Source organism: Lissotriton helveticus, chromosome 1_1 (assembly GCF_964261635.1).
Source record: "Lissotriton helveticus chromosome 1_1, aLisHel1.1, whole genome shotgun sequence".
NCBI lineage: Eukaryota > Metazoa > Chordata > Amphibia > Caudata > Salamandridae > Lissotriton > Lissotriton helveticus.
In genome coordinates, this window is record NC_136057.1 from 448,270,084 (window position 1) to 448,284,787 (window position 14,704).

Consider the following 14,704-nt stretch of genomic DNA (forward strand, 5'->3'; position numbering starts at 1 on the left):
ACATAACATATGCTTGCAATACCTAAGGGAATTCTGTCTGAGATAGTATTAATGATGCTTTATATTATTCCGAGCTATTTTGTACTTACTTTCCATATTCTATTGTCATACCAGTTCATAGAGTAATGTGTTCAAAAACAACTTGGATGATGCCATCAGTGACGTCATAAATTATGTAATAGAACATGTCATGAGTAGTGTAATATGTGAGGTTATAAGCAGTTCATGGCAGCTGTGCAAGTAATAGTTAGCTCTGCTAACAATAACTGGTAAATGTCTGTGTTTTTTTAGTTTTAATCTTTAATGTGTTCACTGGCATATTCACCTAAGTATAACGTCACTTTAACCTTTGGTTTGTTTATTGAATTTCTAATTTTTTTTAAAAAGCAAAAACATATCTTTTTATCCACCTAACTGTAATGTTAATTTAAACTTTGTTTTTTGTGTGAATTTATAACTTTTTTTAAAGCAAAGTAATATTTTAAGCCCAGCCCCCGCCACACATGGCCTGTGGCTGTGCGTGGCCTGGGGTTGTCCACAAGCCTTGGCCTGCGGCCGGGCCATCTGGGAACCCTGCCACAGGCTGCCAACCCCAAGCTGTGCACAGCCTTTGGCCGTGCACAGCAGTGGGTTGGCAATAGGGCCTGGCCACAGCCAACCCCACCACAGGCTGTCAGCCCCACTCTGCGCACAGCCTTTCATCATGCACAACATGAATTTGGCCACAGGGCCTGGCTTACAGCCAGACCCTGCTTCCAACTCCCCACAAAAGAAATCAATCAAAAAAGAGAGTTCGCCCAAATATACATATATAAATTATACTTATACAACATATAATTTATCGAGAGACACGCCCTATTCACAAATGTAATTCATATGTCAAAGCATCAAAATGTAATTATACAATCACTCTTTGGACATTGATTGGGACGTTTTTGGAAACACGTCGATGTTTCGAACCCTCTGTGTGTTGCGTAAGCTTGATAAGTCAAACTGGGTTCTTCATCAGGGCTACATAAAAATGTGTGCAACCAATTAAGCGCGCTAGTCAGGCCAGTCGGGTGCGCTGACAATGCCACCTCAAGCTTTCAGATAGTCACCGCCATTACGCACGCCAGCATCTATGCAGTACTTACATTTGTGAATAGGGCTTGTCTCTCGATAAATTATATGTTGTATAAGTATAATTTATATATGTATTTTTTGTAATGTGTTGTGATGTGCATATTTATGTAATGTTCACATTTACCTATGTTTGTTATGTAGTGTGATTTATTTATGTTTTCAAGTATATGGTGTTTATACTACATGTGTGGATACACTAATAGAAATAATAATAATTTTTCAGAAAGATTTGGGAGAACTCTCTTTTTTGATTGATTTCTTTTTTGATTGATTAATATTCATCATTCAATGAACTGGCCAATATAAGGGCTTTGATTTGGAAGTAAAACTTTGTCTTTGTATGATTGAAAGTAGCAGAACCATTGTTCACTTACTGTATTAATCCCCAGGTTCTGTGCTTCACTGGGAAACCCCATTGTTAATAATGGTCCAACTCCCCACAGGCAGGCATCCTCCCATGCTGCGCACAGCTTTTGGCTATTTACAGATTGGCGATTGGTTGCAGGGTTTGGCCTGCCCCGAGGCCTTGTAGCCAAACCCCCAGCAGGCTGTCAACCCCACACCACGCACAGACATTGCCGTCCTTAGCGTAGGGTTGGCATTTCGGCCCCGGAGACCCCATCCCTTGGGGTCAAAACATATATATTATGGGGACGGAAAGCACAGCCCCCACCGAGCATATATAGGTCGCAGGAACCTCCTCCCCTGTGGCCAAACATTATGGGGGGGGCACCTCCCCGCCTCAAGCCATATTAGGCCTCGAGGACTTCAACCCCGATGCTCAAAATAATAAAAAAGGAGAGAAAGGCCGCTCGGCTCTTGTCCGAACTTTATTAGGATCTGCGGATCCCATCCCCATGGGCCAAACCAATACAAATGGTAGAGGAGCTGTGTGCCCCTCCCCAAGCCTCATTAGGTCCTGGGGAACCCATCCCTCAGTGCCATTTTATTTGATTTTATTTTGTTAAGGGGTGGGGGCTGCGTGCCGCTCTTTCCCAATCCTATTCTGGACCCGGGGTCTTTCGTATAGGTGGGTGCCCTGGTGCCAAACTAAGAAATCCACCATTTATAACATTGGGGGCCACAGGAGTAGCCCAGGGCCTCTGCGGCCCCAGTTGGTTCCCCACATGGTGCGGGCGCTGCATTGCTCCCGCCCACATGGAGCTGTTATTTATGCTGCTTCCTCCAGGCGGGAGAAATATCTTGATCTGTTTCCCTGTCCACATCAGTGCGGGCAGGGAAACAGATCCAAAGTCTGCTCCCAGCTGGTGGGTGCATTTTCAAAAGCTCCTGCCCGCTGGTGGCAGACTTTCTGTTTGCTCCATTTTGGCTGGAATTTCAAAAATGTTCCTGCCAGGCGGGAGCAAACATACGTTTTCCTGCCCATGCCTGTGCAGGCAGGAAAACTGGCTGTGGTTCGGGGTGGGCTCCCTGGGACACAGCATGTGAGCCTGCTATGGGGGATGTAGTTCATGGGGCCAATAAAGGCTCAGGGACGGGGGCCATGTGGCCCCTTTCTGTTTTGGTAAAACACCTGCCCTGAGGAATTGGGTCTCCAGGACCTTTTTAAAGACTGGGACTACATGGGACTACATGGCCCCCCTCCTCTTATTTTGTGCTTAAAGCCCTGGGGTCCCCGGGGACAAATGCGGCACGGGAAGGGAGAGAATGATCCAAACAAACGTTAAAGTGACCTTATAGTTATGTCAGTTCAAACGTAACGTTTCGTTTTAAACTAAAATAATGCTCAAAATGTGGTGATATGCATCAGTTATAGTTTACTACCCTAACTATAACTTTGCGCCCGCACCATAGACTGCTTATGTGTTCACATATTACAGAGTCTAGTAAATTGCAAAACTCAAAATGTAATTTACATGATTAAATGTCCCTGTAAGAAAGCATATATAGGCGAGACCTCAAGAGAAATACGGCTGAGGCTGAATGAACATGGATCTGCCATCCGAACTAAACGCCCCAATGCACCGTTAGTAGATCACTGGATAGCAAATAGACACAAAGAGGATGACATCAGATGGTGTATTTTAGAAGCTGTGAGACTTAACAATAGAGGAGGTGACCTAAATACTAAACGAAAAAAGAGGGAACAGTATTACATGTCCAAATTCCAAACATTTAAAAATGGTTTAAATAATCGAGAAGAATGGGAGATGATCCTCTAACTTCCCAAACATAGCAGAATCAAGAACAAGTAGGGAATTCAAGTGGTAATTCAAGCCCCACAGATAGTTTAAACCTGATCAGAAAACACAAAATATGTAAAGTCAATAAAGGAGATTATAACAGGAGTATTTTTAAATTAATAAACTGAACCTCCTGTGTTTTTGAATTCAGTACCAACATACGAATCTATCGTATAAATTATTCCCAAAAAATATTTCTTTGGATCTTCCAATATGGCGATCAAAAAAGACAGGACTTTACTCGCACCCTGTGTTCTCACAACAAGTGGGACCATAAGCGCAAATAGAAACATAACAAACATGGCGATTAAAAAAGAAAGGACTTTACCCACGGTTCGCGTCATAGTAATAAGTGATACCACAATGCGCTAATAGAAACACAACCTACACAGGGAGCACAATTGTTAATAATAAGATGATGTGCACACTGCTTTTGAAAACACCATCAGTTAGCAATGAGTAAAATAAGAGAGCCCCGAACCAAACAAGGCGTGTCTATGTGGATTTTCAAAAAACGAGGAAATGCCGCTTTGTGGTGTTGCAGCATAGGGAGAACCACATATAATATAAAAATAGGGAGAAATTCCCTGAACGAAAAGATACTCGACTAGAAATTGGTATAAGCACGTCGGGGATAAATCCATTCCAAGATTGCCGACACTTTAGAAACTAGCAAAATAAGCGAACCCACGAACTAAGCAATGCGGGTTTGTTGTGATTTTTTGATAGTAACGGAGAAAATGCCGCTGCGCGGCTTTTCCGATAAGGAATTATAATATAGAACACCAAAATAGGGAGAAACTCCTCAAATAAAAAGATACTCGAATAGAATTGGCAGAGGCATCTTGGGGATAAACCTACTCCAAGATGGCCGACATATAAACACGACTAAGCACCACACCGATAATAACGAGTGTAAAGTAGTACCAATTAAAGAACCAATTATCCAATTACAACATATATAAAAGGGCCATTAAACAGGACATCAAACTCAGTTGCAGTAGACCCTTGACGGAGGACGGTCGTGGAAAGGAATACTGGAAAATACAAGTAAGTTTAGTAGAGTAGGAAACCTAATTAATAGCTAACAAAAATACTTTCTAGTTAAAATTAGACAAAACCTTCTTGTTTTTCCACTTTTTCAGCAATCCTGAAATTTTAAAATCAGGCAAGCATTGGATGTTGTAAATCTATAAATAAGAAGACTGACATCAATGCAACTAAGGTAACATACAATATACAATTATCCTTACATCAGTATAACTAAATAAAAATAAAAAGGATAACTCATAATGATATTAGTAAATTGTGTCCTTTCAGTATTTATTCCAATGACACAATGACCGTCCGCCCAAGATTCTGGAAAACGATAAGACATAGCACCCGAGGTAAGATCTGCACCCTTGCATAGAGAGCCCTGCTCACCTAGAACAACAACAAACTAATAATAATCTCACTTGTCTGTCCAGTTATCTAGAACTGACTAGAAACTCCATACTTGAGGAACAGACACCATCCCAGTCCATCAACCGGGTAGAGACTATAAACAGAACTTCATAAATTCATTGAAAGATGCCTTAACTAAGGTTAGTACTTGAAAAATCATTAACTCACAGTATAATAAATAAAAAAATGTATTTGCAAAACTGAAGGTAGAAAAACTTTCTCTTAACAGTAAGGCACAATATTTGACCTCCAAACCCACAGAAACTAAATTGAAAAAACTGTGGGGACAGACGGACGCACCAAAGAGTCAGTCTAAATAAGGTATATAAACGACCGATAGTAAATCTAGTGGCAGATGTACCATTGAACATCAATAATATTGTTCAATCTTAATTTTTGTTATAGCACCACGGAATAATTGGTATACACAAGCAATTTTCCAGTACGATTCTTTCATACTAAAGCTGCAACTTGGAGTATATCCATAAAGTAAGGACAATGTAGTGGCTGGGATATACTTTAGAGGTTAAAACTAAGTTTCTTCTTTCAAAAATCAATGTGTCAAAAACAGGAGTCCATAGAATAACAAATGTTAGGAGATGCATTGTCATGATCTGTAATGTTTATAAAGTCACACTCGGTTTCTTCTTCTTAGTTATGAATTCTAATAGAATTGATGTATTAGAAAAACATACTTTCCATGCCAACATATGGCCAACAAAGAATTGTGATATGAAGGTTTTGTCCCTAAAACTAGTACAATATTGTAATAAATCTTTTTATATTTTTTCAAATCAGATTGTTTTTATATAAGAAAGCAATGTCCTGAAGAAGGTGACCAACGTTTTCACCGAAACGCCGCGTCAACAGTTTTTCTTGTTTTATTAATTATGTTTTTTTAACAACTGTGCTTTGAAATAATATGTAATGTGATGTTTGAGTTTGAGTTTGAGTTTTAAAATACTTGTAAAGCGCTCGTACACCTGCGGTTTCTTGGCGCTACTGCTAACCAGATCCAGGGCTAAAAACGGGGGAGACTGCTGGGGATTTAATCAAAGGATTTTGTGAACAAATGGGCTTTGAGATGTTTGCGAAATTGTGGGTACAGGGCGATGGATCGCAGATCCAAGGGAAGGGAATTCCAGAGGATCGGGGCAAGGGTAGCAAATTTCGAGCCTCCCCACTTCTTTGTCCGGTAGCGTGGGACAGTGAGGAGGGACTGGGAGGACGAGCGGAGTTCCCTGGTGGGTACATAGGGGGTGATCTCTGAGGAGATAAATGCTGGAGCCAGGTCCAGTCGGGCCAAGAAGGTGACGGAGGCGAGCTTGAATTGAATTCGGGCTCGCACAGGGAGCCAGTGCAGGGATTTCAAGAGAGGGGAAGAACGGTGAAATTTGGGAAGATTGAAAACCAGGCGGGCCGCCTGGTTTTGTATCTGCTGCAAACGCCGTAAACTATATGCAGGGATACCTGCATATAGGGCGTTGCCATAGTCCAGGCGGGACACCACCATGGCTAAGGTGATGAGTTTGAGAGCAGAGAAGGTGAAGAAACGGGACACCCTGCGTATAGTACGCAGTGAGAGGAAAGAGGAAGATACCACAGAGCTGACCTGGGAGTGAAGAGTGAGTTGAGAGTTGAGCTTTATGCCGAGGGTTTTAACAGAGGTAGAGGGTTCTGGAGAAGGGCCAAGAGAAGGGGGCCAGAAGAGAGGGGACCAGGGGCTGGATGAACCACCCGTCAACACCAGCTCGGTCTTATCGGGGTTGAGTTTAAGGTGATTGTGGTTCATCCAGTCCCGGATGTGGAGCATGACAGATTGAAAATTAAGGACAGAAGAGGGAGAAGAGGAGAGGTTAAAGACCAGCTGGAGGTCATCCGCATAATTAAATACGGTGACCTCCATTTGTTGAAGAGAAAAGATAAGAGGGGCAATATAGAGATTGAACAAGAGGGGGGAAAGGGAGGAGCCTTGGGGAACCCCGCACTGAACTTTTCGGACGTCCGCTGTGAAATCACCCAGGCGAACGGCCTGGGTGCGGTCGCTCAGGAAGGATGATAGCCAGACCAAGGCCGTCCCTCCGATCCCGGCCGCCCTGACACGGGAGAGCAAGATGGTATGATCCACCGTGTCAAAGGCGGCTGAGAGATCGAGGAGCACAAGGGCCTGGCGTCGGTTGGTATCCATACCCTCCCTGAGGTTGTCCAAGACCGAAATAACAACGGACTCTGTAGAGTGTGCGGGGCGGAAGCCGGCCTGGCGGGGAGCAAGAGCTCCGTGAGTCTCTACAAAGGAGCTCAAAGCGCCGGTGACATGGCGCTCGAGCACCTTTGCCAGGAAGGGTAAAAGGGAGATGGGGCGGAAATTGGCAGGGACAGAGGGGTCTGCCCCAGGTTTTTTTAAAATCGGCACAATAACCGCAGACTTCAAGGGGGAGGGGACCACACCTTTAGCCAGAGAACTGTTGAGGAGGTGAAGGGGAGGATCCGGGCAGGAAACAAAGATGTGACGGAGAATGTGAGCAGGACAGGGGTCGAGTGGAGAGCCAGATTTAACCAAAGGTACCAAGGAAGACAGGGCTTCCTTGGATATGGGGGGGAGGGCAGTGAGTAGTCCCTTGGGAGGGGGGCATTGGGGGTCAACAAAGGCGGGTGAGGGGGGCGGAATATTGGCTTTGATAGTAGAGATTTTATGGATGAAATAGTTGTTGAGGGAGTGGCAGAGTTCCTCAGAGGGGGCGGGCTTCAAAGTTGTTCTATCAGAGAACGCCAGGTTCTGGACAATCGTGAAAATCTCCTTAGGCTGATTTTCAGCCGCAAGGATTTTGGAGGAGAAGTAGGCGGTTTTGGCCGCCAAGATGTCTTTTTTGTACTGGGCAAGGATGTGAATATACTCCAGTCTTAAAGTGGGGCAATAACTTCTCCTCCAAGCCCGCTCCGCGCGGCGTACAGTAAGTTTGGTGGCTTTAAGCTCTGCGTTGAACCACCGGTTGGCATCCTTGTCGCGCTTGGAAGTAATACGTTTGAGCGGGGCAACAGAGTCACTGCCAGCGGAGAGCCACTGATCTATGGCCTCAACCTGGGAAAGAGTAGAGAGGCCCTGCAGGGAGGGGAGGGAAGTGATAAGAAGGGAGGAGAGGTCTTCCGGGTTGACACGGCCCCATGCTCGAACCCAGATGTTTTTGGGGCGGGGGGGTTTGGCTGGGGGGTGAATGGGTAAGGAAAAGGAGATGAGGTGGTGGTCGGACCAGGTGCAAGGTGAAATAGAGAGGGATTCCACGGGACAGTTTAGGGACCAGATCTGGTCAAGCGTGTGACCCTTGATGTGGGTGGGGGAGTGAACATGAGAAGTGAAATTGAGGGATTGGAGGGTTTCAGAGAATTCCTTAGAGGACGAACATTCAGCTGGGTCGGAAGGCCAGAAGTTGAAGTCGCCTAGGATTAGGATAGAAGAGTTGTTGACTGTAATGGTAGCCAGGACGTCCAAGAAGTCAGAAAGGAACTGTAAAGGGGATTGAGGAGGACGGTAGGTGAGAAAGCAGGTCAGGGGAGGCACAATGGAGGTAGTACGAATAACCAAGTATTCAGTGGTCGCGATATCAGGCAGGGGCAGAATTTGAAAGGGGAGATCGGTGCGTGCGATGACCGCCACGCCGCCTCCAGCCCTGCCAGGAGGGCGATCAGCCCGAAGGGCGTAGTAGGAGGCCGGTAAGGTGGCTAATAGGGCGGGGAGGGAGTCGTCGCTAAACCAGGTCTCCGTTAGGAAAAGAAGATCAGGGGCATGGAGATCGAGCAGGACTGAGAGTTCGTGTGCATGGGCGACTGCTGATCGAGTGTTGAGATAGAACACCGTGAGGGATTTAGGGGTAGTGGGAGGAGTGATGCTACTGGACGAAAGAGAGGGGTCAACTGTGGGAAAGGGAATGTGAGAGAGAGCGGCAGGAGAAAGACCAAGGGAGAGGATGCGTGCACAGGTAGAGGTAGCGATAGGCCAGGGTCCCCGGAGCTTGTGCAGTTGGTCCGCGGTATAGGTGGTGAGCGGGGCAGAATAACGCGCCCCTAGTCCCGGACAGTCGCGGACGGGCACAGACGGGCTTGCCTTAGGCGCGCCTTCGGCGCGCAAACGGCGCTCCCGCTGCGCTCGTCCGCTGCGCTTCCTGTGCATGCACATTTATATAACAGTAGGGGGTGTGGCCTGTAAGGGGCGTTGCCGGCGCGCACGCCTGTGCTGATGGCGGCCGCTCGAGAAAAGCCAAGCGCGAGCAGAGACAAGATCGTCTGTGCGCTGCAGAAGATATCAGGTAGTGGCGCTTTTAACACACAGAGGTAAAATAAGTGACACCACACAATGTAACAGAAGTTTTAAAAGCAGTGGTTTTTTAAAAAGATTTCATCAGGGTCTTCGTACCTCCAGCTCCCGGCTTTTCGCCTCAGGACTGGGACAGCAATCAGCCCAGCGCTAGCAGTTCAGCGCTTAAATAGGCAGAGTAAAAAGGGGGCGTGGCCTGTAGGGGGGCGTGGCCTGTAAGGGGCGTTGCCGGCGCGCACGCCTGTGCTGATGGCGGCCGCTCGAGAAAAGCCAAGCGCGAGCAGAGACAAGATCGTCTGTGCGCTGCAGAAGATATCAGGTAGTGGCGCTTTTAACACAGAGGTAAAATAAGTGACACCACACAATGTAACAGAAGTTTTAAAAGCAGTGGTTTTTTAAAAAGATTTCATCAGGGTCTTCGTACCTCCAGCTCCCGGCTTTTCGCCTCAGGACTGGGACAGCGATGTTTGAATAAATTGTATGTAAACTTGATTTTAACTACACTGTGAAAATACAAGCAGAACAAAAAAAACCTTTTTTATAATAAATTGCATAAAGTGCAAAACCTTCCTCTATTTTCATTCTTTCATTCTTTGTTGAAATTGTATCACAATTGGTTGCCATAGAATTGTTTATACATTGTTCCAACCTTGGTAGAATTGTAAATTTGTTATTCTGTGGGTCAACACTCCTAACATTCATTCTCCTGACACAATTACCATAAAACCAGGTTGAGTAGGGGGACTATATCTTTAGTCCCAGCTACTGGAGAAGTGTGGCTCACTGGTTAGAGGAGGCAGACCTGGAAGCAGAGGTCAGACCAGGGTTCAATTCCCGGCTCGGCAGGGTCTTGAGTCCTAAAATGTCCTTGGACTCGACAATTCTCGCTCCGGTGCCTAATCGATTCATGGGTTCACACTCTGCGACTCTGGGCAATAGATTGCTTAATCTCCACAACGGCCCCTCGCTGCGGGATGCCTGGCTTTCACCTTGCGGATACCCTGCCGGGGTATCTCACAGGGGAATACCAGGACGGGTTCCCTAAGCAAGCGCTTAGAAACCAGTGGTGATTTGCGCTATACAAATCCATGTACATTTACATTTATTAAAACCAGAAAAAGGGATCCCTTTGTTATTCACCGATTATCGACCCATTCCCTTTTTTTCTTAAAGGGTGCCTCCCAATACAATTTTTGTGTTCACATATTACATCACTCATCACATGTTCTGTGACATCCGTTGTCATCCACGATGCCCACTGTCCTTTCTGTACAAAAGTAATAAATAGCTGATTATAACATTTAAAAAATGCATAATGTTTACCATGTGTATTGTGGTCCTACAGTGGTATCTCTGACAAACTGAATTGCCAGCTTACATTTTGTTTTTGACCCTTTGGTTTTAACCATGTTGATTGCAGGTATTTAGCGACATGACTGTTGGCGAAGGTGAGATGGTCTGTGTTGAGCTGGTGGCTAGTGATAAAAGCAACACTTTCCAGGGGGTGATCTTTCAGGGGTCCATCCGCTACGAAGCTCTCAAGAAGGTGTATGACAACCGGGTGGGTATTTGATGCATTGCACTTCGTGAACAATTTCATATGACTGTTTGTTTTGTAAGCTTTAGCTCTGGTATGGTCAAGGCATATATTTAGAAAACAGCTCTTATTCTTTTCTTACCATATGAAGTATACAATTTCCCTGTAGCCTTGCAGTGTAAGGTTGTAGCCCCATATGCTAGGACCAACATCATAAAATGGTAAAAATACACCTTTGACGTTGAAGTTGACTTTATTATTATGTAATTAATATAAAACAGGCAACACTAAATTTTGAAGAAAATGTAAATTGTTTGTCCAGAAAATGCAGAATAAACAAAGCAAAAAGATTGTAGCATTATAATGAACAGCTATTACTTTGATACTGAAATGGACATTTGTATGTCAAATTTTATTTACAGTGCACTGAGATATGGCATATTATGCGTAACTCCATTAGAGACTCTGCATATGCCATGCACCTGAATATGGCCTATCGGTTCAGTATTTCTTGGAAATGTTACTGGTTGGTGCTCCTGTTGATTCGAGTTTCTTATGGCTCATGAATTGTTTCTTTTTTCCCACTACTTTTTTATGTGTTTCAGACGTAAACATGGTTCACAGGTAAAATTGACACAGGTTTAAAAAGGTACAAAACACACGCTAACATTATTTTCCTTACGCCATCGTTTGGACTTGTTTTGCCTGTATTAAAGACAACTTAAATATCCATCTCATTTCGACAGACTTTTTATTTTGCACAATGATGGTACAGACGTTGCACCCCATAACTTCTTTAAGCTATCTTCCATCATGTGGGAGATTTTACCTTTTAATTTAATGCTTCTGTCTCGACCCCTCCAAACATGCTCATGTGAAAAGGACCTGGATCTGTAAAAGAAACCCCCAGTTTAATCGAGGATTGTACTACTAAATATCAACCCCGAGAATATCATCGTAAAAGAATATCGTGGACACCATATCAGGGGACAATATATTGAGTGGTCTGTGCACATAGGGGTGTGTAAATTTACTATTCTGAACTCCACATCTGCATATCTTGCCTAAATATATATCTCCAAGGTACATATATTTGGCGATAGGTGTAGAAAATCTATACTTACTTACCTATCAATATTTTGGTTTTGATATTTTGTCCCCGATATTCTGTGCCATCGATTTTCTGGTTTCGATAGTTGGAGTGCACACCTTATTTGGGATTACAATATACTGTGCTCCTTACAGTCTGACTTTCTCCTTTATAACAGAACAAAATCTTCCTTGATTACATTAACTAAAACTGTAAGATATTCAACCGAAACAGTAGGCTCTTTAGTGCTCCCAAGAATGTCAGTGGATTATGCCTCTTTTGACTAGCCCATCCATTTGAGTATATAGTCACTGGGGATGCTTGCATGGCAAGTACCTTAGCATCAACCTGGTCGCATTACTTTCTCAGTTTTCTGTACTTCAGGTTGTTCAAATATAATTTGTATTCTGTCTGTTGGGAAGGGCCACATGACTTGCCTCCATGCAGCATTTTTTAAATATTTATATTTCACATGGTTGTTTCTTCTTGCACCTTATTCATCTTCAAAAATTACCCAAGCACCAGTTTAGATCTGGAATACTTGGTCAGCAGTTGGAAGTAAGGAGAGCCGCAATGACTCCAGTTGTGTAGCTCCTAAAGTAACTTCACAGCTCCAATAAAACCTTACACTCTATGCCTCTGTCGCTTAACCGCATGCGTGCGGGCGGAATTCCGCTCGTACGCGGAGTTTTGCGAAACCGTATTTTACGTGACGAGCTGGGCTCGTCATCAGCGTAGCAGGAGGCTACCTCATGACGAGCCCAGCTCGTCATCAGCGTGGAAGGGGTTAAGGAGAAACAGTGTAGTTTAGCTGGCTCCCTGACTCTCCACTACGGTGCCTTTATAGAGGAGTTCTCAAGGTTATTGCAGATATCTTTCACCATGGTTTTTAGACCCTAAGAAGTTAGCCTCCTTTTTGGAAGATATTCAACATCATGGCATCGCATTATGCTCCAACCTCTAGCCCTACTTTGAATACCAGAGCAACCAGAGAATTGGAACTCAACCCTGCTTCCGTGCAGGTTATTCGTTTTCAGATCTGGTGCTGGGTAAGGTGAAGCCTTCGTGTAATTTTTCATTTGGTATCTTCTGGCACTTGCTAATACATATAGAGGTGTCCCATCTGACATTAGCCTCTAACAGGTCTTGCAAGCACTTCTGGAGGTGCTTGAACCTTTTAAAATGCAATGAGCAAACACACAGAAGAGAATTCTAGCATTTTACTCAATTGCACCTGGTCTCTCGTGTGGATTTGAACCTCTCACTTTCTAGGGAATTGCCTGCAAGTGACTTCAGACTGGTGGATCCTGCTAATCATGTAAATGGGTTCCCTTCCCCTTTCCTCCAGATGCTGTCCCCGGATCTTGCTGTAGAAACAGACTATTACTTTTTATGTTGCTTAAACATGAAATACCTTGAAAAAACAAGAGAAAAGAGGCGTTTGGCAAAACAGGAACAGTTAGTTTAATTAAACATTTCTGCTGTTAGAACAGTTACAGGCATAGGGTCTGAGGACTGTAACTTAGTCGATCTGAGATGGGTTTATATACAATTCATTGAATGCCATAAACAGTTTTGGCGATCCTTGTTTGGTAAGGAAGTGAACCGCTGGTTTTGGAGTCATAAATTAATGTATTCTCTGGGAAATCCAGGTGGGCCTGGACCTTGCATAAACACAATGAGGGCCGTGGGTAACGTGTCCAGATGTCTTGCATAGACTGCCTGATCACTGCATGTACTGTGTGCGCTGATTGGTTATATGTTCCTAACTTATGTGGCATCTGACTTTACAGGGTTTTCAGAGCGTGCGTACCCCTCCGACCATGTGTGCTTTATTGGGGTCAGTCTTCCTGGACCATTGTGGTGTCACTGCACCTATCTGTGGAGTTCATCTGGGATTTCTTTTTTGTGACTTTGTCGGCCAGCTACGTGCTGTCCCACCTCTGACCTATCAATCAGTGACCGTAGGCCTAGGTCTTGAAGCCTGCCTGAATACGTATTTCTGATTCCAAGTTACCATGGAGTATATAGCGGGTGAATTCGTTAATAAAGATGCGATTTTGTTTTTATTTATTTATTTTACTTTGAGAGTTTTATATAGCACGGACAAGACCACGGGGGTATCAGAGCGCTTCACGGACAGGTAGTTGTATAGTTACAAGGGTACAAGCAATAGAAACGGCATTACAGGGTACAAGCAATAAAAACGACATTGGAAAAAGGAGGCCTGGAAAGGGACACCATCTGTCACAACTGCAGCATATTTCAACAGGGCGTAGAGTAAGACAGCGAGCTCAAGTTCTTTCAGTGTACCCTTAAGACTTTCTTAATCGGGGAGCAAGAGTTAATGTCATAGCCGAGCAAGAGAGGGTAGAACTAAATGACAATAGCAATCCTTGTAGTACACTAGAGATAAGGGAAAAGCATCGCCTTCTCAAGTGGGCTGTGGGACTAGGCCAGAAATGTTTTCATCAGAATCAGTTTGACTTCCCTTTTGAATGAAGCTGTGGAATTATTCAGTCTTAATTCTGGTGGTAAGGAGTTCCAAATTCTATGTGCAATACCTGAGAATCCTCGATTGTATGTTTTCATTTTATGGAATTTCTGTGGTTTAAGTAGTAAGGTGCTGGAGCCTCTAGAGGATCAGAACCTCCTGAGAGCTCAAGTTTTTGTGCAAGATATAGAGGGGTGTTGAAGGGGAGCGCTTTGTGAGTTATGCAGGCAATTTTTAGATGTATCCTTGCCTCATACGGATGCCAATTAAGAACTTTAAACTCATGCGAGATGTGATGATAACGTTTGGAGCCTGTGGTGAGCCTTGCAGCAGAATTGAGAGAGGCCTTGAGTGGGGCAGTCCTCGCTCTCAGAAGACCTCTTCGGGTTGTGCAGCCATAATCCAGTTTAGAGATCGCTTATGCTTGCACTGCAGTTTTGAGGTCATGGGGGAGGAACGGTTTTAATTTCCTTAGTGTGCTTAGATGGAAGTTCGCTCC

At 44.4% G+C, this 14,704-nt stretch overlaps 1 protein-coding gene across 1 annotated transcript in view; it reads left to right on the plus strand.

Annotated features, from left to right (window-relative positions):
* KIAA0930 (KIAA0930 ortholog) overlaps positions 1-14,704 on the plus strand; it is a 645,174-nt gene that overhangs the window by 512,976 nt on the left and 117,494 nt on the right. The window contains exon 6 of the mRNA XM_078673838.1: positions 10,505-10,645. Within this exon, the coding sequence (XP_078529964.1) occupies positions 10,505-10,645 (141 nt within the window). The remainder of the gene's footprint in view (positions 1-10,504; positions 10,646-14,704) is intronic.